Here is a 25,988-nt window from a genome sequence, read left to right as displayed (position 1 = left end):
CATCCTGGCGGGCTATATCACCGCCTGGTATGGCAACTGCACCGCCCTCAACCGTAAGGCTCTCCAGAGGGTAGTGAGGTCTGCACAACGCATCACCGGGAGCAAACTACCTGCCCTCCAGGACACCTACACCACCCGATGTCACAGGAAGGCCATAAAGATCATCAAGGACATCAACCACCCGAGCCACTGCCTGTTCACCCCGCTATCATCCAGAAGGCGAGGTCAGTACAGGTGCATCAAAGCTGGGACCGAGAGACTGAAAAACAGCTTCTATCTCAAGGCCATCAGACTGTTAAACAGCCACCACTAACACTGAGTGGCTGCTGCCAACACACTGACACTGACTCAACTCCAGCCACTTTAATAATGGGAATTGATGGGAAATGATGTAAATATATCACTAGCCACTTTAAACAATGCTACCTTATATAATGTTACTTACCCTACATTATTCATCTCATATGCATACGTATATACTGTACTCTATATCATCGACTGTATCCTTATGTAATACATGTATCACTAGCCACTTTAAACTATGCCACTTTGTTTACATACTCATCTCATTTGTACATACTGTACTCGATACCATCTACTGTATCTTGCCTATGCTGCTCTGTACCATCACTCATTCATATATCCTTATGTACATATTCTTTATCCCCTTACACTGTGTACAAGACAGTAGTTTTGGAATTGTTAGTTAGATTACTTGTTATTACTGCATTGTCGGAACTAGAAGCACAAGCATTTCGCTACACTCGCATTAACATCTGCTAACCATGTGTATGTGACAAATAAAATTTGATTTGATTTGATTTGATAAGTGTTATTGTTTACGCCAATTGGGGGAGGGGTGGTAGGGTTTGAGGGGAATGATAAAGGTATACACTAAAAAAGTATGTGTAATACATGAATACACACTCCCCAAAAAATATATATGTGGGATTGGAAATGCAGACTAATGGAAGCAACAGTCTTACCGCAATATTAAAGCTGACCCACCCCTTTAAAAAAGGGGTCAAAACCAGGAGGACGAGAAAAAGAGAGACTGGGGAAAACCAGGCGCTGAGAGAAAACTGCTGGTTGACTTGGCAAACAAGACAAACTGGCACAGACAGACAGAAAACACAGGTATAAATACCCAGGGGATAAGTGGGGAAGATGGGTGACACCTGGATGGGGGTGGAGACAAGCACAAGGACAGGTGAAACAGATCAGGGTGTGACAGACAAAGTTCCAGTGAAACTCTCTACTTTTCATTGGCAGGTTCTCTTGTCATGGTCCTTAATTTATAAGCATAATTTTTCTCCACACAAATACATATATGGAATAATCGGGACAGTTGTATAAAAATACTTTGTTTTTAGAATGTTGGTTCCGAAATAATATCCTATTTGGTTAGCCAACTTTTAAATACAGAGGGTCTTTTACTTAATTATAAGGAATTCTTACCACTTTACAAGATCCCTGTAACACCTAAAGATTTTGCAATTGTTTTTAGATGCCATGTGTGTCAAGACCTGACCCTCAGAACATACCTACAATTAACCCCGTTGACTCATCAGTAGGAAACATTTGTTTTTCTTTTAGTCCATTCAACAACAATAGAGCTATACGAGCCTTGTTTCAACAGGATCTATACCTTATTGGAATGGATCTATCTGACGAAGAGGAGTAGTATGAAGGATCGGAGGACCAATGCGCAGCGTGGTAAGTATCCATAATGTTTTTTTAATAAAGACAATAGAACACTCGAACAAAACAACAAATGATGACGTGAATATACAAAACTGAAAACAGTACCGTGTGGACCAAACACTCACACGGAAAACAAACACCCACAACCCAAAAGTGAAACCCAGGCTACCTAAGTATGATTCTCAATCAGGGACAACAATTGACAGCTGCCTCTGATTGAGAACCATACTAGGCCGAACTCAAAAACCAACATAGAAAAACAAACATAGACTGCCCACCCAACTCACGCCCTGACCATACTAAAAAAAAGATATGTGACAGTACCCCCCCCCCCCCCCCCAAAGGTGCGGACTCCGGCCGCAAAACCTGAACCTATAGGGGAGGGTCTGGGTGGGTGTCTGACCGCGGTGGCGGCTCTGGCGCGGGACGTGGACCCCACTTCACCATAGTCCTTGTCCGCCTCTTAGCCCGCCTCCGTGGCCTCTTTAGAGCGGCGACCCTCGCCGCCGTCCTCGGACTGGGGACCCAAGCCACGGGACCCGAATGGACGGGAGATTCCGGCAGCGCCGGACAGGCGGCAGACTCCGGCAGCGCCGGACAGGCGGGAGACTCTGGCAGCGCTGGACAGGCGGGACCACCTGTAGGGAGGAGACAGAGAGACAGCCTGGTGCATGGGGCTGCCACAGGGCCCACCAGGCTGTGGAGACCTACAGGAGGCCTGGTGCATGGAGGAGGCACCGGATGGACCGGGCTGTGGGGGAGCACTGGAGCTCTGGTGCGCAGCCTTGGCACCGCTCCTCCAGGCTGAATGCCCACTTTAGCCCGGACCCTCCTGAGTGCAGGCACAGGTTGAACCAGGCTGTGGGTAAGCACTGGAGCTCTGGTGCATACCACTCGCACCTCTCCCTTCGGCTCAATACCCACATTCGCCCGGCACGGGAGGAGCGCAGGCATAGAACGCACTGCACCCTCCCAGAGCCTTGGAGACACAGCACGCAGTGCAGGATATCCTGGACCGAAACGGCGTACTGGAGACCAAACACGCTGGGCTGGCACAACACGCCCTGGCTAGATTCCTACTCTCGCATGGCACTTGCGGGGAGGCTGGCCTATAGCCCACCAGGCTATGAGCGCGTACTGGCGACACAGTGCGTTTGACCGCATAATACGGTGCCTGACCAGTACTGCGCTTCTTCCGATAAGCACGAGGAGTGGGATCAGGTCTCCAACCTGACTCAGCCCCACTCCCCGTCTGCCTCTCGTGCCTGTCGCGCTGCCTCCTCATATTCCCCAGCCTGTGCCCAGGGTCCCTTGCCGTCAAGTATCTCCTCCCATGACCAGGAGTCCTGCTGCTGCTGCTGCCCGTTACCACGCTGCTTGGTCCTTGGTTGGTGGGTGTTTCTGTAAGGGTTTTCGTCCATACTAAAACAAAGATATAATAACAGAACTAAGGTCAGAACGTGACAGTGTGGCACATAACATAACACTTTTTTTTAACCTTTTGTAATGACCACCCAGAAACAACACGGTTGCATCGTTTTTGGCATTTTATTAGTGTAAGTAGATTTATAATTGAACACATTTATGAAGATTTTACACTATTATAGAGAGATGTGCTGCTTGGATGATTTACTTTTGATAGAAATAAGTAGAACAATGTTACGTAATTCATTTCATTATTCTTTTGGCCAAATTTCATATTCACAAATGTACATTTTCAAACAAAACACCACATTGTATTACCGTACAAAAATAAATTGAACGATATTTTAAGACAATTAAATACTGTTAGAATGACAAATGTGTGTATGTCCCTTAACGTCCTTATGTAATGTGATATTGTACCCTAGCCCAACTGTCCTTTGTATATTCTTTATATACTTTTGTTCCCCATTTCATTTTGTATTAATATTTTTTTCAAATAAAATATAGGAATACGAGTTTTAGAGATCGTGAAAACTTCTATCATACATTTTCAATACTTGCAATACAATTGCAATAGGTTGTCTTCTCTCGAAGGAGCCATTGATTCCTACCTCGAGAATGTTTTCTTTTTAATAACAGAGGGTCAAACACATTTCTCCTATTTGTCTGCCTCTTCAGTCCAGAGTGCATTGCATGGTGCGGTACGAATGCCAGACTCCACTCTGAGGCACAATGATCTGTACTGCAGGTCGAACATTGGGATATTGTAAACTCCTAAATTGATAGCGCAGCTTGTTTAGGTGATTTTACAGCTAACTAGCTGACTGCTGTTATTGACTTTTGTATTGTTGTGTGTAGCTACGTTTGCTAGCTAGCTAGCCAGCCATACCCTAGAAAGCATTGCATTGTGGACTTTGTAGTCGATTTGAGCTGCAACAGATTTCCACGTGTTGCTACCAACCTTACGACAAAATTAAACATTTGTTCACAAAAATGTTATGTACCACTAATATGTGGACAGGGAAGAGTGGCTTTGGGTGGATTTTTCTTTTAAGTATATTTGAGCAATTATGTTTACTTTTGATACTTACGTATATTTAACACCAGATACTTTCAAGACTTTTACTAAAGTAGTATTTTACTGGGTGACTTTTACTTGAGTCATGTTCTATTAAGGTATCTTTACTTTTACTCAAGTATGAGGTACTAACCGAAATATGCAAATATATGCTAGAACGCGGCAATAGGATCTCGTTAGCGAGTAATAGGCTCTGCCCACTATGATTTATTTGCTCCGATTTGAAACGACAAGGCCGTGGTCTATCTTGGATAAATTATAAACATATTTGACACAACTGTTCATTTGAATTACGTTTATTGTTATCTGGTTCATCAACATGTTTATTGAAGCACCACCATTTGTTTTTTTAATTGACAGAACTTCAGAGAAATTAGGCATATCTGAATTAATTTGTTGGTTTACTGTTAGTGAAATAAACTAATCTGATTGCAGTAACATGAGACTGCCCCAAGGTGGAGTCAGAAACCGAGCTATGATGGTGTGTCACTTGTTTTCTTCCGACTGCCATTACAAAAATGTTCTAAATAATAGTTCCAGAATAGCATGAAGTTGTGCGTGTGTACATGGTGCCATGAGTGCTGATAATTCTTGTGCGGACGTGTCGGTACCTTTACGGAATCTCCTAAACTCGGTCCAGTGTGTTCGAGACCGAGTAAAGGGTAGCTATGTGAATGGTGTTTCCAGCTTTTTGTATTGATATGTTTACCATTTAGATAGCTTGCTTCAATCTGGAGCCATGTGATAGCTGTTGTTAGCTAGCAACATGGTGGTAACGTTAGCTAGGAGGCTAGCTTCGCTAACGTTAACAACACCGTTTTGATGCAGATAGCAAACATGGCGTGCCTTCTGAGGGAGCTAAATTAAAGATAGGATGTTTTAGCTTCTTAAGTCTTCCTAGCTAGCTCACGTTTGCTAAAGCTATAATCAATTATATAAGTAGCTAGCTAATTAGCATATTCAGAAATTGTTGTAACGTTGTTTGTCTTCAGATGGGGAGTCCAACGAGTCCAATGGGGTGTTCAACCTGTCAAACTTCTGGGATACGCTGAGTTGAGTTTTGCTTTCTTTAACACACATCAAGATGTGACTCAATTGCACTGACATTTCCTTTCATATTGCCTTTGGTTATCTTTCTAAGGCTTCGGTGATAAAAAAATAAAAAAAAGCTGTGAATAACGCTAACCCTCCAATCCTCAGTGCAAGCAGTGAAAGCAGCCTCACAGGAAGCCACTAAACTCAGCCTTGCCTTCTCTAAGCCTCCCTTGCCAACACAAGAGGTAAAACTGAATTTACAAATGTTTAGCTAAGTAATATGGTTCTCCTCGGTGACAGTTACTCAAGGGTACAATAGTTGTCATCATCCCTCATCCATAATTATTGGCCCAAAATATTGACACAAACTACTGGGAAGCTGCCACCAGCGACAGGGGGATTGCTGACAGGCACTGCAGTCAGGCATGGAAGACCACGACAGTCAGTCTCCCAATCGTGGTGGTACATGCCTCAAACTGTAGATTAAAACACGTCAAACAAATCCCAAAACTGAAAGTCTGAAACCTTAACCAATCCCCCTCAACCCTTCTTACACTTTGCTGCTGCATTCCCCGTCGTCTCTAAAACATGGGCTTGAAGTTCAATTTTAATTGAGTTATAACCATAATGCTAGTAAACATTTTGTCATTAGTAAATGTTTCCACTTCTTCTTCCTCCTCATCAGGATGGTGAGAAGTTTGCTGAATCCATCCAGAAGAGCGTTTTGGCACTATCCACTGTGTATTACTGGTTGCCCAAAAGCCATGGTAAGCTACAGAAAATGCAGAAAGTGTCTGCATGTAGGACTGATATATGCATGCCTTGTTGGAATTATTACCCTGATCAATAAGGAAATACTCGATTGCTTGAAGTCAACATAATATGCGGTGGTAAGAGTTCTCTTTGAGGTCAGTGTAGATCCACAATACAATTCTCTGGGGAGGTGGTGGGGGGGACTGAAGATTACAGAATCAGGTCTGTCCTATGAAATAAATCCCCAAATGTATTCTACAATATTTTATTTTCTCTGATATGCTTTGTGCATTGAACTGACATGCATGATTGTTGCTGACACTCAGATATTCAGATGAAGGAAATTAAATAGTCTATAATATGCACTGCCGCAGCCCTCAACTCAGTGGTTCAAAGCCCACACTTTATCACTCGGGGTGTAATTTTCCAGTGGTACTATTTTTGCCATGTTATTAAAACAAAATCAGACAACCCCATATTAGAATAGTTAGAACTTTTTACCTAGTCGGCTTGTGTGTTCTATGCAAGATTAATATTCCTCTCGAGGCTCACTCTTAATAAAGGGACAATGGTGTCTAACAAGGGCAATGAAATGCTTTAAAATAGAAGTCCCCAAAAAATTCTTAGAGTAAATAATAATAATCAGTATGTTGTGTCCAATAGGTAAATGCAGAAGGACAAACCCCATTCTTCAGCCTATGTATTTATAGCCACTATGCAGCATCAGTTGGGCTATAGATTATAGTGCTTATTGCTAATGATGTATATGATAATAGGCACATGGTCCAATATATAAAAATTATATCATTTTTACCAATATGTTATTGGGATCATTTCCGGAGGTGCAAATTCTATTTTAGATGGCATCAGAAACATTTAATTTGAATTAATTTAGGTGTAAAAAGTATTCTCAGTCCTTGTACATAAACATGATCCCGGAGAGGATCCTATGTAAGGGGACTGGAATTGGTCAAACTCGCAGTTTAATACATGTACAAAATTACCCTCTTTCTCTACAAGCATGATGGTCATTACTTTTTTTACATGAAAGGTGTGGTTAACCTGGCCTCAGAAAATCAATCTCAGATCGACTTAACTATCAGTCATGTTTTGTTGTTGCTTTAATCCCTGAATATGCCGCCCCCCAAAAAACAAACAGATGCACCCTATTGGTTTTTTAGTTGTACTCTACGGAAGCTAGTTGTCTTAAAATTCTCTCCTACTCCTTGTGTAGGTATCACATTGAGGAGACTGGTGAGAGATGCCACAGCTGAGGTGCTAGATGGCATTGTGCAACTGGTGGATGTCATCGTCAGTTCCCCACTACAGAGGTAACACTGCCCACAGCCTTGAAACAATCTACATTGATATGCATTACAATGTTGAGGCTAGTTATTAGTTAGAATTTAAACTAAACCTTTTTTTACATGGCTATTTACTGTGTAGGATTTGTTATTGCCTACATTTGGAGTGCAGGAGTTTGGAATTGAACAGAGTAATTTTATGGAGATATTTAGTCAGATACAAAACATAAACAATAAAATAACTATTTTTCAGGGTGTCCTTAGTAGAATTGATGCAGAGTCTTATTAAAGGAAAAGGTTCCCAATTGTTTTTCTCACATGTATTCATTCAACCCACTGTTAATATTCTCAGAAAATGTCATTGACAACTTATTTAAGAAATCTTACTTGAAGCTCTGTCAAGCAAAATGTTTCTTCTTTGGCAATTGCCTTCAAAACTTGTAGTCTTTGCAGCCAACTTTGCTCGCTTTGACAGCATTTGGGTAAAGCTGGTGGACCAGTTTTGAAGTTGAGGAGGCTGCTTCAAGCTTAGTTGCACAAACAATAATTTTGTTACTAAGGCATGTGTAATCGCTGTAGGTAATATGCACCCAGTGACAGTTTTCATGCCCGCAATGCATTGTGGGAATCGAAGGCCTGGGAGACAGACGCGAGGATAAAATATTAAGAAGCAGTGTGGCTTGGTTGGGTTGTGTATCGGAGGACGCATGACTTTCAACCTTCGTCTCTCCTGAGCCCGTACCGGAGTTGTAGCGATGAGACAAGATAGTAGCTACTACAACAATTGGATACCACGAAATTGGGGAGAAAAAGGGGTAATATAGTCACTTAGAAATGAGTCAAGATCACTTTAAAAAAAATTATTATTATTATTATTTATTTTTTTTACCCCTTTTTCTCCCCAATTTCGTGGTATCCAATTGTTGTAGTAGCTACTATCTTGTCTCATCGCTACAACTCCGGTACGGGCTCGGGAGAGACGAAGGTTGAAAGTCATGCGTCCTCCGATACACAACCCAACCAAGCCACACTGCTTCTTAACACAGCGCACATCCAACCCGGAAGCCAGCCGCACCAATGCGCCGGAGGAAACACCGTGCACCTGGCTAGCGCACACTGCGCCCAGCCCGCCACAGGAGTCGCTGGTGCGCGATGAGACAAGGACACCCCTACCGACCAAGCCCTCCCTAACCCGGGTGACGCTAGGCCAATTGTGCGTCGTCCCACGGACCTCCCGGTCGCGGCCGGTTACGACAGAGCCTGGGCGCGAACCCAGGGACTCTGATGGCACAGCTGGCGCTGCAGTACAGCACCCTTAACCACTGCGCCACCCGGGAGGCCCCAATATCACTTTCACAGTCAAAAAGCAAGCCGAGATCTTATACTCATCTTTTAAAAAAACCATTACCCTAGTAAAAACAGTTCTGTAGGAATGAGGTTTGTGCAGTAGGCCTAATATTGTTATAGCATTTTGGCTATATGTCTGACCTGCCAATATTGTTCTTCTCAGACCATATTATTTCAGAACTTGAGCTTTGATGCAAAATAGATCAGTTGGTGTAGCAATTACAAGGTACAGCTGAACATAAATTGAAATAATTCGCTTTTTTATTTTAATGGACTGATGGTCATGCTTTGAAGACAACTGCTCTAGAAAGAGCCCAGATTTTCCGACTTGGAATGCCTAGTTGGATGACCGTTTTTGAGTTTCCAGTTCTGTTGAATGCACTGAATTCGGAGATTTCTGAGTTCCCATTTGTTTTGAACAAGGCATTAGTATCCGCGGAAGGAGGGATAGAGCAGCAGAGGCTGCTCATGGTCCCTGCTCTCTCCTTCCTTTCATCCGGTGGGACTGACCAGAGAGGGGACACAGTCTTCCACCTGATGGAAAACCTTGAGTCGCTCTGCATCTGCCTCATGCACAAATTCATGTTGTTACTATGACCAGAGAAAGTTAAATATTCCTCAATACTAAAAAGGACATGACGAGCTGCTAATAATGAATAAAAACGCAGGGATATCGATATACTTGGCTACTCATTCATTGCAGCTGAAGTGGGAGGTGGGAGAAGTGTGCTTTGTAATAGTGTTGATTAAAAACTTAAACATGAACTCATAAAAACAAACTCTTTGCGGTATTATTTGACAGTCTCTGGTCATGGTTTTAAAAGTTTGATATTCTCTTAGGCTGGTATCAAACTTTGCTCTGGCCAGGTCGTGGAAGCTTGTAGGCACAGTGATTTTAGCTATCCGATTGGCCAGCGCAGTATGTACACCTAGCCACAGATCTCCCAGTATGCTGGGTTGGCGAAGTTTGTCTTTTCAGAAAAATGAAATCGTCCACAATGGGAACACTTTGCCTACCCGGTGCGGTGCGCAGGACTTCTGAATCAGGTGTGGCTACCACCAACAATGCAACACAATAAAATAAAAAATTACGTAAGCCTTTATCGTTGGCTTTTCTATAAAAATGTTTGGGAATCACTTGGGTGAACTTTGCTTTTTTAGCATGTCAACTAGCAGGTTTCGATCCAAACAGTTCAATGCAGATTAATTACCTGACACGTGGGAAAGTCAACGCGTAGGTGATGGAAAAAGGAAATGTCAGTACAATTTCATAAATGCCGAAACAAAATGTGTTTGTTCAACATGGTGGAATCTTTTTGTGTCAGTAAAATTAATTATGCGTGAAATGGCGATTGGAAACAGCTTTTTATGCGCAAATCACACAATGATATGTTGTGGTTCTCCCACTACTACTTGGGAAAGCATGTGGTTTATTAGGCAACAGATAAAATAAGTTATGAACTTCACAGTTTGGTAAAAGTGCATGTGATCAGCTTGATGCCCTTTTCCAATAAATATTGGAAAGTGTTCTGTTCTGGTGACATGACGATTGATGCTTGGCTGCCATTTGACAAAAATAATCGCTCTTAATAGCGTCATCATTTAGGCTAGCCTACCTCCACTGTATCTGCGGGCTGTTGACCAGAGCGCATGTGCAAATACGGGAGTGGGCACATTTGCTATATAACGCAACAGTTTTTGTAACAAAACCATTCGTATAGTTGAAAATGCGATTGAAAACCATCTTAACTTGTATTTTTTTATTCGGGACATGAGAATTTAACCGAAAAGTTATTTTTAATGTGCATTACGTCATCACACACAGCCTTTTATCCGCACAAGTCAATTTCATAGAAACATCTCTGGTGAAAAATGTGCGTATTGTTTTAATGCAGATTTTTGCATGAAAATCTGTCGCCAATTGGATGGAATCCTAGCTAGTGTGTCAGACAGGAGAATTATACAGTTTTATTGAAGGACCTACAATACTTACTAAAGCTTTTGTATTTAGTTTATCACAGGAACAGCTCCAATCTACAGGTGGGGTGTGGTCAGCGTGTGACCAGTTTGCACACTTACCAAGAGGTGAGTAAACTTTACAGAATCCATCTAGTTCAGCATGTACTGAACGTTGCAGATAAAAATGACATGAATAGAGCTGGCATGATTGCTTACTGTACCTGTCAGATTGTGTGAACAAGACGTGTCTATTTCGATCTGAATGTTCCACAACGGTTTGCCCTGCTGAACGCAGCCCTGAGCCTCCATGTCCAGAAAAGTATACTACGAAGCAAGCTAGATCTATTCAGGGTTTTCTAAAGCTAGTCAGTTTCAGTTACCTTCCATTCCAGCTCAGGCTTCATACGTACTACAACAGTGGAAATTGCTCATCTGCCTGCTGCTAACTCTAGCAGACTTGTAACTGCGTGTGCATGCCACACTTGCTAGTCGAACGCCGAACTCTTCAGTAGGACGATGTTGAAACATCAATTAAGAAGTTTTGCAAATTCAGCAGGCTATCGTGTGAAATTGACTTTTAGAAGTGCCGTCTTTATTTTATTACTTTGGTGTCTTTATCAATGTACAAGCAGCTTTCTTCCCCTCTAAAGTTTTACTGTGTGAAGTTTCCAATGCATTTATCATTACTAAAGGTGTAATGTGATAGGTATTTTAACATGACTATTTTTAACACACACAAACGCATTTGATTTAATAAATATTTAATCACTCTTCCGCAAATCAAGTGGATAATGACGCAATCTTTGTAAGAGGGAGGGAATCTGATTTCATTGGTCCTCAACTTGTGCCTCTTGACACTTCATTCAGGTTAAATGTAGTTAGCCCTAAGTTAGCCTACCCCGGAGCAGGTTAGATCTGAATGATTTGTTGCCATAGAAATGTACCTGTATAAAAGATGAGCCAATTTCATGGTACCGGTTATCCTAAATAGAACTCAAAGTTGACTAAAGTTGTCTCGCTAACTCCTCAACTTACATTTGTAGTACAGGGCTCTTTTAAAGCAAGAATCCTTAATTGTAGCAATAACAAAGTGGCCACCCTGCTTCTGTTTTAGTTAAAAGGGGATGGGCCTGGAGAAATGTAACACTTCTCAAATTCATAGACAGAGCTATGGAAGGAAGGACTGTTTTAAGTACTGTTTTAGACGTTTGTTTACATTTACATTGTAAACAAACATTGGAGTCAAACAAGCTGATATTTTGGGTTGATCAAAGCTCATGAGGCATTTAAGTATACAGTGCTGTGAAAAAGTATTTGCCCCCTTTCTAATTTTCTCTTTTTGATTCTGAATGTTATCAGGTCTTCAACCAAAACCTAATATTAGATCAATGGAACCTGAGTGAACAAATAACAATTACTTACTTATTTCATAAACCAAGTTATCTAACACCCAATGCCCCAGTGTGAAAAAGTAATTTCCCCCCTTACTCTTAACTGGTTGTGCCACCTTTAGCTGCAATGACTCCAACCAAATGCTTTCTGTAGTTGTGGGTCAGTCTCGCGTTGCTGTGGAGGAATTTTGGCCCAGTCTTCCATGTAGAACTGCTTTAACACGGCGACATTTGTGGGTTTTCAAGCATGAACTTCTCGTTTCAAGTCCTGCACATCTCAATTGAGATTAGGTCTGGACTTTGACTGGGCCATTCCAAAACTTCAAATTTGTTGCTTTTTAGACATTTTCATGTGGACTTGATTGTGTGTTTGGGATCATTGTTTTGCTGCGCTTCAGCTCCCATACGGATGGCCTGACATTCTCCCTTAGAATTATCTGATTCAGAGCAAAATTCACGGTTCCTTCTATCAAGGCAAGTTGCCCAGGTCCTGAGGCAGCAAAGCATCCTCAAAGCATCACACTACCACCACAGTGCTTGACCGTTGGTGTAAGGTTCTTACTGAGGAATGTAGTGTTTGGTTTTCTGCAGGCATAATGGGACCCATTTTGTCCAAAAAGTTATATATTTGACTCCTCTGTCCATGGAACATTCTTCCAAGATCATCCAGGTGCTTTTTTGGGGAAACGGGTCCTATTATGTCTGGCGAAAAACAAACATTTCATAATACTTGGCTCTAGTCTAGAACATATTTTTCTGACAAAGATAAGCTGTGTAAGAAAAGGATGATACATTTTGATTGGCACCCACGTAATCAAGTGTTTTATGTACAAGGAAGAACTATTCCAAAGCAATCCCCAACTGTGTACATTCTCATGTTAATACAGTATATTCCTGTAAAAAAAATCTAGTGTATATAATGTCTGGCCCAGAGCCATAAATATACATGGTTAGGCATGCAACTGCTGGTGTTTTTATACAGCCCTTTCTACAATCTGATTGTTACGAAAACCATAGGGCCATAAGAGCATGTGCCTGTCGTGTTTGTCCATGCAGATAACCGGGCAGCAGTGCTGGGGGTCTTGGCCTCCTATATCGGGGTGGTAAAGGATGCCATAGAGGAGATGGAACAGGTGCCCTTTACTCTTTCACCAATGATGGCTTCATTTCACTTCTCACCACATTTTCTTCACGAAAATAACCCTTTTATAGTTGTAGCTAACTTAATAAAAATGGCTGTACACATTTTCCATGAATACATTAGCATTTTCATTGAGCTGAAAATGTAATGTCACCTTATGTTGCCATGTCTGTCTCCACATGTCCCTTTTGTATCCTATACTTGTTCGCTTGGGTGTGTCCCAATAATATATATTATTTAATTATCCTGAAGTGTACACTCGTTCATTACAAAGTATTGGATTTGTGGATGCTGAAGGGAGACCATATGTCTTGTACCAGTAATTTCCTTTTAAATCAGTGAAAGGAAGTGAACAAGTGCACGCTTTCGGAGGAAGGAACAATAATTGTGACATAGCCCTAGTTTATATACTCAAATCCCCTCTCCCTCCCACTAGGCACAGGCTGAGAGCCAGGACCCATTCAGTGATGTGTTGGATGACGAGGACCAGGACTCGCGGGGCAACCAGGACACATACTGGTCCGAGGAGGACCGCCAGCTCATGGCGCCTTGCCAGGGCCTGATGAAAGCATCTGCTGCCTGCCTGAGGAAGCTGTTGTCTGCCGTCAAGGCCAATGGCAACGTAAGCATGCCAGAGACTGTGGCGCAGCTGGACGACCTGGCCGATATCAGCAAGGAGATCAGCCCCAGGTAAAAGAGGATGGTCAATTCCAAATCCACTCCTAGCCCTTTCCTCACCTATGCATTTAAAGGGAAAGAGAAGTTAAGGCAGTTTAGTCTACATAAGTGCTTATTAGGGTGTAGAGCTAGGTTAGAGGGTTGATTTTGGTGTTTGGCAGATGACCTTGAAGGTGTCATCAAAACAGCTCTTTACTACTTTGGTTTGTTACTAAGGGTGTTTCACTCAGCTAGAATGCTAGTAAAAGCTAGTCTGAGAACAAGTTATTCCATTTTGGTGTGACAGGACAAAATAGTGTACAGTGCAATTTCTAGCTTGTAACTTTACCACACCTAGTATGCGTTGACATGCCATAAAAACACTTGCTGAAAAGTACTTTATAGAATATTTCACTTTGACAACAATTCTAGTCTAATGCACTAGTCAGAAGTACTGTAGATTATAATATGAAAACGTTTCATGGAAACTCTACCCCTAGCCTAGTTGATTCACCCTCATCATATTAATCATCCATTAGAGAATGGTTGAATTACACTCACCACAGAGTTTTATGTTTGTATGTCGCCTGTATGTTGTGGAATATTCTAATCAAGTGAGACTGTCATTTCTTCAAACAATCAACTTTATTCAATATCGATTAATTATTGCAATAATGAAACCGTCGACCCCACACTCCGAAGTGTGTGTTGCCGAGTGCATAACTGATAATGATAGACATTATGTAGAACTTAAAAGTGCTTAGTCAGCGCTGGTTCCAGTACTCTCATAAGCCACCGTGGTTCATCTCCTGATTATTTACACCGGATGTTGTTTTACCACCCACCCTGGCTTAGTTTCCCAGATGCCAGGATGATGAGACAATGAGGCGTTGTTCTAAACTCTTCCAGGCTATCTCAGGTCACACACCACATCTTGTCTATGGAATGCAGTCTGTAGGTTTCTATCAGTTATTGTCAACTCAAGCTACAGTTGAAGTCAGAAGTTTACACACACTTAGATTGGAGTCATTAAAAATATTTTTTCAACCACTCCACAAATTTCTTGTTAACAAACTATAGTTTTGGCAAGTCGTTTAGGACATCTACTTTGTGCATGACACAAGTAATTTTCCTAACAATTGTTTACAGACAGATTGTTTCACTTATTCACTATCACAATTCCAGTGAGTCAGAAGTTTACATACACTAAGTTGACTGCGCCTTTAATTAAACAACTTGGAAACTTCCAGAAAATGATGTCATGGCTTTAGAAGCATCTGATAGGCTAATTGACATAATTTGAGTCAATTGGAGGTGGACCTAAGGATATATTTCAAGGCCTACCTTCAAACTCAGTGCCTCTTTGCTGACATCATGGGAAAACCAAAAGAAATCAGCCAAGACCTCAGAAAAAAATTCCAAATGCCTGAAGGTACCATGTTCCTCTGTACAAACAATAGTACGCAAGTATAAACACCATGGGTCCATGCAGCCGTCATACCTTTCAGAAAGTTCTGTCTCCTAGAGATTGAACATACTTTGGTGCGAAAAGTGCAAATCAATCCCAGAACAACACCAAAGGACCTTGTGAAGATGCTGGAGGAAACAGGTACAAAAGTATCTATATCCAGTAAAATGAATCCTATATCAACATCACCTGAAAGGCTGCTCAGCAAGGAAGAAGCCACTGCTCCAAAACCGCCATAAATAAACCAGACTACGGTTTGCAACTGCACATGTGGACAAAAATCTTACTTTTTGGAGAAATGTTCTCTGGTCTGATGAAACAAAAGTATAACTGTTTGGCTATAATAACCATCATTATGTTTGGAGGAAAAAGGGGGAGGCTTGCAAGCTGAAGAACACCATCCCAACTGTGAAGCACGGGTGTGGCAGCATTATGTTGTGGGGGTGCTTTGCTGCAGGAGGGACTGGTGCACTTCACGAAATAGATGGCTTCATGAGGAAGAATAATTATGTGGATATATTGAAGCAACATCTCAAGACATCAGTCAGGAAGTTAAAGCTTGGTTCCAAATGGGTCTTCCAAATGGACAATGACACCAAGCATACTTCCAAATATGTGGCAATATGGCTTAAGGACAACAGAGTTGAGGTGTTGCCATCACAAAGCCCGGACCTTAATCCCATAGAAAATATGTGGGCAGAACTGAATAAGCATGTGTGAGTAAGGAGGCCTACAAACTTGACTCAGTTACACCAGCTTTGTCAGGAGGAATGGGCCTAAATTCACCCAGCTTATTGTGGGAAGCTTGTGGAAGCTTGGCTTTCCAAAACGTTTGACCCAAGTTAAACAATTGAATGGCAATGCTAACAAATACTAATTGAGTGTATGTAAACTTCTGACCCACTGGGAATGTGATGAAACAAATAAATCATTCTGTACTATTATTCTGACATTTCACATTCTTAAAATAAAGTGGTGATCCTAACTGACCTAAAACAGAATTTTTACTAGGATTAAATGTCAGGAATTGAAAGTTTAAATGTATTTGGCTAAGGTGTATGTAAACTTCCGACTTCAACTGTATCTCTGGCAAAAACCCATTTCCTTGACCATAGCCCAGGCTAACTGCGGAAAGCTAAAGTGGAACCCATCCCTTTACAGGAACACACAACTCAACAGAATAGAAAGGTCATACTATTTATTAAGTGTATATAGTTGTCTATTAATATCAAAGAAATAAGGCAAATGCATAATCTCCCACACATATTAAACCGGGGGACACACTTATGCAGGCACACACCTACCGGTAAAGTCCCGTGCCAATATATCCTCAACACCGCATTTGAGGGCATTATCACTTTTATACACTGCTCAAAAAAATAAAGGGGACACATAAACAACACAATGTAACTCCAAGTCAATCACACTTCTGTGAAATCAAACTGTCCACTTAGGAAGCAACACTGATTGACAATAAAGTTCACATGCTGTTGTGCAAATGGAATAGACAACAGGTGGAAATTATAGGCAATTAGCAAGACACCCCCAATAAAGGAGTGGTTCTGCAGGTGGTGACCACAGACCACTTCTCAGTTCCTATGCTTCCTGGCTGATGTTTTGGTCACTTTTGAATGCTGGTGCTTTCACTCTAGTGGTAGCATGAGACGGAGTCTACAACCCACACAAGTGGCTCCGGTAGTGCAGCTCATCCAGGATGGCACATCAATGTGAGCTGTGGCAAGAAGGTTTGATGTGTCTGTCAGCATAGTGTCCATAGCATGGAGGCGCTACCAGGAGACAGGCCAGTACATCAGGAGACGTGGAGGAGGCCGTAGGAAGGCAACAACCCAGCAGCAGGACCGCTACCTCCGCCTTTGTGCAAGGAGGAGCAGGAGGAGCACTGCCAGAGCCCTGCAAAATGACCTCCAGCAGGCCACAAATGTGCATGTGTCTGCTCAAACGGTCAGAAACAGACTCCATGAGGGTGGTATGAGGGCCCGACGTCCACAGGTGGGGGTTGTGCTTACAGCCCAACACCGTGCAGGACGTTTGGCATTTGCCAGAGAACACCAAGATTGGCAAATTCGCCACTGGCGCCCTGTGCTCTTCACAGATGAAAGCAGGTTCACACTGAGCACATGTGACAGAGTCTGAAGACGCCGTGGAGAACGTCCTGCTGCCTGCAACGTCCTCCAGCATGACCGGTTTGGCGGTGGGTCAGTCATGGTGTGGGGTGGCATTTCTTTGGGGGGCCGCACAGCCCTCAATGTGCTCGCCAGAGGTAGCCTGACTGCCATTAGGTACCAAGATGAGATCCTCAGACCCCTTGTGAGACCATATGCTGGTGCGGTTGGCCCTGGGTTCCTCCTAATGCAAGACAATGCTAGACCTCATGTGGCTGGAGTGTGTCAGCAGTTCCTGCAAGAGGAAGGCATTGATGGTATGGACTGGCCCGCCTGTTCCCCAGACCTGAATCCAATTGAGCACATCTGGGCCATCATGTCTCGCTCCATCCACCACAGACTGTCCAGGAGTTGGCGGATGCTTTAATCCAGGTACGTGGAGGCCACACACTACTGAGCCTCATTTTGACTTGTTTCAAGGACATTACATCAAAGTTGGATCAGCCTGTAGTGTGGTTTTCCACTTTAATTTTGAGTGTGACTCCAAATACAGACCTCCATGGGTTGATAAATTTGATTTCCATTGATAATTTTTGTGATTTTGGTGTCAGCACATTCAACTATGTAAAGAAAAAAGTATTTAATAAGAATATTTCATTCATTCAGATCTAGGATGTGTTATTTTAGTGTTCCCTTTATTTTTTTGAGCAGTATACAATGGGTTACCAACATATTCAAATAATGATTGGCATATTTTCATTAGTGTTTTGATGAATTTATTCATACTATTTCATCATTCCACAAGATAGATATATATACATATATACATATTAGTCCAGACACAAATCTAGGGTTGCTACCCAAACCAGCTTTCTATCGGTTCCGTTGCCAGAATTTTTGTTATTTTTCTATGGACACAACCCAGTTGTTTGGGATGCTCTGGATCGTGTACAAAAGCGTGTTCCAGTTCCCGCGAATATCCAGCAACTTTGCACAGCCATTGGAGAGGAGTGGGACAACATTCCAAAGGCCACAATCAACAGCCTGATCAACTTTGCAATGAACTGATATTGTTGCATGTTGCAAGCGATTTTGGAGATTATCTGCAGATAAATTATGAAAACATTCGATGACGAATCATCACTGCAGGAACAATAGGTAGTGGAGAGAGCCTCATTCTGGTCCAAAATATGGTAAAATAAAGCAGATTGAAAGTTTTAAAAGCTACTTGTATGGTATTATTACAAACTCAGCAAAAAAAAGAAACATACCTTTTTCAGGACCCTGTCTTTCAAAGAATTTGTAAATATCCAAATATCTTCATTGTAAAGGGTTTAAACCTTGTTTCCCATACTTGTTCAATGAACCATAAACAGTTAACCTCTCTGGGATATGTGGGACGCATCTCACCTGGCCAAAAGCCAGGGAAAATGCAGAGCACCAAATTCAAATAAATGACCGTAAATATCAAACTTTCATTAAATCACACATGCAAGATAGCAAATTAAAGCTACATTTGTTGTGAATCCAGCCAACATGTCAGATTTCAATAAGGCTTTTCGGCGAAAGCAAAAGATGCTATTATCTGAGGATAGCACACCAGTAAACAAAAATAAGCATATTTCAACCCTGCAGGCACGACACAAAACGCTGAAATAAAAATATAATTCATGCCTTAACTTTGACGAGCTTCTTTTGTTGGCACGCCAATATGTCCCATAAACATCACAATGGTCCTTTTGTTCAATTAATTCCGTTGGTATATATCCAAAATGTCCATTTATTTGGCACGTTTGATCCAGAAAAACACCGGTTTCAACTTGCGCAACGTGACTACAAAATATCTCAAAAGTTACCTGTAAACTTTGCCAAAACATTTCAAACTACTTTTGTAATACAACTTTACAACTTTTTTTTAACGTAAATAATCAATAAAATTGAAGACTGGGTGATCTGTGTTCAATACGGGAGGAAAACAAACTGTAGCTAGCTTTCTGGTCACGCGCCTCTAACAGTACACTTCAAGTTACCCTCGTTCTGAACAGCCGACTTAAATAAAGACTTCTTCATTAAACAAAGGAAAAACCTCAACCAATTTCCAAAGACTGACATCCAATGGAAGCGGTAGGACCTGCAAGAAGGTCCCTTAAAAATCTGGATTCCCAATGAAAACCCATTGAAAAGAGTGACCTCAAAAGAAAAATGTAAAATCTGAATGGTTTGTCCTCGGTGTTTCGCCTGCTAAATAAGTTCTGTTATACTCACAGACATGATTCAAACAGTTTTAGAAACTTCAGAGTTTTGTATTCAAAACTACTAATAATATGCATATCTTATCTTCTGGGGATGAGTAGCAGGCAGTTGAATTTGGGCATGTATTTCATCCGGATGTGAAAATACTGCCCCCTGTCACCAAGAAGTTAATGAACATGCACCTGTGGAACGGTCGTTAAGACGCTTACAGACGGTAGGCAATTAAGGTCACAGTTATGAAAACTTAGGACACTAAGGAGTCCTTTGTACTGACTTTGAAAAACACAAAGAAAGATGCCCAGGGTCCCTGCTCATCTGCGTGACCGTGCCTTAGGCATGCTGCAAGGAGGCATGAGGACTGCAGATGTGGCCAGGGCAATAAATTACAATGTCCGTACTGAGACGCCTAGACAGCGCTACAGGGGAGGCAGGACGGATAGCCGATCATCCTCGCAGTGGCAGACCACGTGTAACAACACCTGCACAGGATCGGTACATCCGAACATCACACCTGCGGGACAGGTACAGGATGACAACAACTGCCCGAGTTACACCAGGGATGCACAATCCCTCCACTGGTGCTCAGACTGTCTGAGAGAGGCTGAACTGAGGGCTTGTAGGCCTGTTGTAAGGCAGGTCCTCACCAGACATCATCGGCAACAACTTCGCCTATGGGCACAAACCCACCGTTGCTGGACGTGTTCAATGGGATTGAGATCCGGGCTCTTCACTGGCCATGGCAGAACACTGACATTCCTGTCTTGCAGGAAGTCACGCACAGAACATGCTGGAGGGTCATCTCAGGATGAGCCTGCAGGGAGGGCACCACATGAGGGAGGAGGATGTCTTCCCTGTAACGCACTGCGTTGAGATTGCCTGCAATGACAATGTTCACGCAGCCCGGATCTCAATCCCATTGAGCACGTCTGGGACCTGTTGGATCGGAGGGTGAGTGCTAAGGCCATACCACCAGAAATGTCTGGGAACGTGCAGGTGCCTTGGTGGAAGAGTGGGGTAACATCTCACAGCAAGAACTGGCAAATCTAGTGCAGTCCACGAGGAGGAGATGCACTGCAGTACTTAACACAGCTTGTGGCCACATCAAATCTATTTATTTTTTTATAAAGCCCTTTTTACATCATCTGATATCTCAAAGTGCCCCCCCCCCCCCCCTCCCTTTGTTCAGGGACACATTTCTGTCACATGTCTGGAACTTGTTCAGTTTGTCTCTTGTTGAATCTTATGTTCATACAAATATTTACACATGTTAAGTTATGTTAAGTTTTTTCTGGAAAAAAAACTCAATTTGCCGAGTTTATTATGATATAGGCCTACTGATTTTGATTAGTGTCAACAATGCAGTTAACTGCTGCTTTCTGTGCAGCAAAGCCCATGTTTAACACCTGCTTCATTCTTCAATCATAATTGTAGTTCATGGGCGCCTGGATTTGTCCACACCCACTTTTCTACAATCTGGCGGGGGGGGTTGCATTTTTAACACAAATGTTCTGCAATTCTATGTTTCTCAACAGGGAATCCATGTTTACTTGACAGAAAACAAATGTTTTCTTACATTTTTGCCACAAACTAAATCGAAACAGTAGACTAGTTTTTCTGACTAGATTAATTATCTACCGTCTTCCCTCAAAGTCTCAACCAGAGATTTGACAGGTCTGAAACCTTACCAACTTTGTGCCTAAACTAGGGCTCTCCAACCCTGTTCCTGGAGACCTACGGTCCTGTAGGTTTTCACTCCAACCCTAATCTCGCACACCTGATTCTAATAATTAGCTGGTTGATAAACTGAACCAGGTTAGTTACAACTGGGGTTGGAGCGAAAACCTACAGGAGGATAGCCCTCCTGGAACAGGGTTCGAGACCCCTGGCCTAGACAATATCTGAAACAACACTCAATTAATAAATGTTCAATAATTGTCATGTCTTTCTACTCAATAACACAACAAATTTGACCAATCTGGGAGGTAAAGTAATTCAAGTATTCAATAATTTTGCTGTTTATTTCAGATGGAATCCAATTACACCCCCCCCAGCCCGGAACTCCCTGGCTGGCTATTTTTTTCGATTTGGCTGGCTACTCCATATACTTATACTCCAAAACAAGTACAGACAAGCTGTTTGTGGCATAAAATATGTCTACCAAATCAAAGGAGTAGTTTCTTCTGAATGCAGTGGTGTAGCTAGTGTCCCACTACAATCAGACTCAAGACTCAAGAGATTAGATCCGTGGGCTATTGACAGATCTATATAAAGGAGAAATTAAAAGTGCAGGAGCGGTGGTAACTTTCCCAAAATTCCACTGTTTTCCAGAAATGCCGGTTGGAATATTGCCAGAATCAGGAGCAAGTAATCTGGAGTCCAATGAGCAGGATTTCTGGGAATTTGGAGTGAATTTCTGGAATTTTGCAACCATAGACACACCAACATTCAAGGAAACCGGGTTTTGGCATTACTCTGCAGAAGTTTAATAAATTGTTGGTTCCTAGTACCTCCAAAGCCCCTTGCCATCAAGTACATGAAGCAGCAAAAGTCATTTTTAAATAAAGAGTGCACATTGGTAGCCAATTGGTGCACAATTAGGAAGCAGGTTGATACAACTACACTGAATACCAGATATGCTCATGTAATGACTGAGAATAGTTTGTTCTCATGCTTGTGCATCATTAGCCAAAGTGTATATAATGCCCACACCAGACACTGACCTTGGGGACAAGGTCACAGTATATGATCGATCTAGTAATCTTTGAAATACGCTTAACTCAGGAACCAACGCTTGTTTATGGGGTTGACCTCTGACTCTCTCTGTGTGCTTCCAGTGTTGATGACCTGGTACTCAGTCTCTACCCACCCATGGATTACTCAGGAGTGGATCAAAACGTAAGGCGCTTGGATCATTTGTGCCAGACAGTGTATATAATTAAGTGATTGTACCTCAGTCATGACGTTTAATTGGAAGTGGTGGATCCAAATGAATAATACCATTATTTAAATGTTTTACTTTGTTAATGCTATTAGGATTTCCTTATTGAAAGGCTTTGTTGAAGTAGTTGAAACACAATAGCGGAGGAGACAGACAACTTGGCATGTTGTATACATACACTTAATTTATTTTCTGTTTAAGTATGTTTGGGATGGCTTGTATTGTTAAAGCAACATTTACTTTTATGTTTCTTCCAAACGCTCTCTGTCTTCGTTCCAGGCATGTAAACTGACCTTGGTGCTAAAGAAAGTGTTGGATATCATCAGGTGTGTATAGAAGGGCCTGTTTGTCTGTGTGAGCCACGTAGACAGTGTTATGTTTTTACCTGTTGGCTACTGAAACATCCACTTGGCAAGGCTTATCTATAAATTATTCTTAAGAAAAGACCTGATAGAACTGGCTTCTAATGACAGTCGTGGCCAAAAGTTTTGAGAATGACACAAATATTAATTTCCACAAAGTTTGCTGCTTGTGTTTTTAGATATTTTTGTCAGATGTTACTATGGAATACTGAAGTATAATTACAAGCATTTCATTAGTGTCAAAGGCTTTTATTGACAATTACATGAAGTTGATGCAAAGAATCAATATTTGCAGTGATGACCCTTCATTTTCAAGACCTCTGCAATCCGCCCTGGCATGCTGTCAATTAACTTCTGGGCCACATTCTGACTGATGGCAGCCCGTTCTTGCAAAATCAATGCTTGGAGTTTCAGAATTTGTGGGTTTTTGTTTGTCCACCCACCTCTTGAGGATTGACCACAAGTTCTCAATGAAATTAAGGTGTGGGGAGTTTCCTGCCATGGACCCAAAATATCAATGTTTTGTTCCCCGAGCCAGTTAGTTATCACATTTGCCTTATGGGAAGGTGCTCCATCATGCTGGAAAAAGCATTGTTCGTCTTCAAAGTGTTCCTGGATGGTTGGGAGAAGTTGCTCTCGGAGGATGTGTTGGTACCATTCTTTATTCATGGCTGTGTCTTAGGTGAAATTGTGAGTGAACCCACTCCTTTGGCTGAGACGCAACCCCACACATGAATGGTCTCTTTACTGTTGGCATGACACAGGACTGATGGTAGCGCTCACCTTGTCTTCTCCGGACAAGCTTTTTTTCGGATGCCCCAAACAATCGGAAAGGGGATTCATCAGAGAAAATGACTTTACCCTAGTCCTCAGCAGTCCAATCCTTGTACCTTTTGCAGAATATCAGTCTGTCCTTGATGTTTTTCCTGGAGAGAAGTGGCTTCCTTCTTGACACCAGGCCATCCTCCAAAAGTCTTCGCCTCACTGTGCATGCAGATACACTCACACCTGCCTGCTGCCATTCCTGAGCAAGCTCTGTACTGGTGGTGCCCCGATCCCGCAGCTGAATCAACTTTAGGAGACGGTCCTGGCGCTTGCTGAACTTGGGTGCCCTGAAGCCGCCTTCACAACAATTTGAAGTTCTTGATGATCTGATAAATGGTTGATTTAGATGCAATCTTACTTGCAGCAATATCCTTGCCTGTGAAGCCCTTTTTGTGCAAAGCAATGATGACTGCACGTGTTTCCTTGTAGGTAACCATGGTTGACAGAGGAAGAACATTGATTCCAAGCACCACCCTCCTTTTGAAACTTCCAGTCTGTTATTCGAACTCACTCAGCATGACGGAGTGATCTTCAGCCTTGTCTTCATCAACTCACACCTGTGTTAATGAAAGAATCACTGACATGTCAGCTGTAACCTTTTGTGGCAGTGCTGAAATGCAGTGGAAATGTTTTTGGGGATTTCGTTCATTTGCAAGGCAAAGAGGGACTTTGCAATTCATCTGATCACTCTTCATAACATTCTAGAGTATTCGCAAAATCCCATCATACAAACTGAGGCAGCAGACTTTGAAAATTAATGTGTCATTTTCAAAACTTTTGGCCACGACTGTACAATGGTAGCGGATGAGCTACAGTCTACCGAGAACCACTAGTTTCTGATGCATCATAGTTGTAGGGAGGAAGCCAGCCATCACACTTTCATGAGAGAAATAATGACTTAAGTTGCTCTTTAAATCACATCTCACTTAAACTCTTTGTCTCAATATTATTAGTTTTTCATCAAGGGGACCAGTCTGAGAGGATTTGATAAGTGGATGAATGAGGGAAGGAAGAAAAGTATTGCTTTTTAGTGTACTCTACTTTGACACAGCCTTCTTGTCCTCCTCCCTCAGGGTGAGTCACGTGTGTTTAGAAGCAGACCTGAACTGGGTGCAGTTTCTGAACGGGGCCCTGGATCACAACCTACAGAAGATCAAAGGTCTGATTCAAGGCTCCAGCTAGATGATGAGTGGAGGGTGTGCGTGAGGTGAATGGAGACAAAGGTGTGTGTATACGTTTATGGAGAAAGGGAAGATGTGTGAAGAGGACTGGGGCCATCCTCTCTGACCCTGAGCTCAATGGACTTTGTTGAATGTTACGCAAGTGTGTTTACTTCCCCCTTGTGTACACACTCTATACATCATTAAGACAGCAGACATATTTGCAAAATGTAAAAATCTTGCTTCATGTGTGTATAAATATTTATAGATTAATTTTGGCTTTACCACTCATCTAGATGGATGTTTTGCAGTGGCATAAGTCTGTTTGGAGATCTTTAATCAACAGGCTTGACTTTGCAAAGAACAATAACAAGATGCCGTTTGCATAGAATTTGTACACAGTCAAACTACAGTATTATACATTGAGGGAAAGCGATTTCTGTGTACTTCTGCTGCCCACTTTTGGAAATTAGAATTTTTGCTGAATATTGTTCAACAATGAAGACCATGCTATAAAATATGATTTTATTAAATGACAATGACCGGCACTTTTGTAAATACAAAATAAAAGTAACTCGCCTTGCACTCAAACATGAGCAGGATTACATTTCTTTTTCAGAAGTGGTTTTCGTTATTCTTCACGAGGGCTTTACGGTCTCTGCCTGTAGACACCGGTCACATTGCAGCTTGCCTTAATATCTGTGAATTGGCCACTAGCTTCTTTGGAGTGAAGGGCACCTGCACACGTACCTGATGCCCTGGTTTTAGCAGAGAAAATCTGAGACATGTACAAATTATACCTCCAAAACATTTCTAGACTTCTAAACTACAAACACACAAGGTTGTGTGTAAAATATCACAGATGAGAGAACTCAAAGCTTTAACCACATGACCAATCCATGGATGAATGCATGTCCTTTCAAGTTTAGCCAAGAGCTCAATAATCTCTCATGGGCAGACTACATAAATGGTATTGTCAAAAGATTGAGATATGACAACTAATGAGCAATCGTAGTTCAGGTGCTTTGGTTTTCTGTCACTGGTTATTTAGACACAAGGATTGTG

General features: G+C 42.1%; 1 protein-coding gene and 1 long non-coding RNA gene across 2 annotated transcripts; one reads left to right on the top strand and one right to left on the bottom strand.

Annotated features, from left to right (window-relative positions):
- Nucleotides 1–1,719: 1,719 nt before the first annotated feature.
- LOC149975865 (uncharacterized) lies at nucleotides 1,720–4,036 on the bottom strand. Its single transcript, XR_016487816.1, has 2 exons — nucleotides 3,741–4,036; nucleotides 1,720–3,126 (listed from the first exon to the last, which is right to left on the bottom strand). It is a non-coding gene; the product is annotated as an uncharacterized LOC149975865 (long non-coding RNA).
- Nucleotides 3,811–25,514, top strand: ccndbp1 (cyclin D1 binding protein 1). The gene is made up of 11 exons (XM_021568442.3): nucleotides 3,811–4,869; nucleotides 5,200–5,259; nucleotides 5,408–5,487; nucleotides 5,928–6,009; nucleotides 7,230–7,326; nucleotides 10,658–10,731; nucleotides 13,053–13,129; nucleotides 13,574–13,827; nucleotides 22,473–22,533; nucleotides 22,856–22,902; nucleotides 24,837–25,514. Exons 1-11 carry the CDS (start codon nucleotides 4,782–4,784, stop codon nucleotides 24,943–24,945), a joined length of 1,029 nt encoding a protein of 342 aa, XP_021424117.3. The 5' UTR covers nucleotides 3,811–4,781; the 3' UTR covers nucleotides 24,946–25,514.
- The last annotated feature ends 474 nt before the right edge of the window (nucleotides 25,515–25,988 follow it).

The sequence above is a fragment of the Oncorhynchus mykiss genome, chromosome 17 (assembly GCF_057628025.1).
Source record: "Oncorhynchus mykiss isolate SJ-2025 chromosome 17, ASM5762802v1, whole genome shotgun sequence".
In the NCBI taxonomy this organism is placed as follows: domain Eukaryota; kingdom Metazoa; phylum Chordata; class Actinopteri; order Salmoniformes; family Salmonidae; genus Oncorhynchus; species Oncorhynchus mykiss.
The sequence above is the reverse complement of the archived record's forward strand: the minus strand, read 5'-3'. Positions and strand labels throughout refer to the sequence as shown.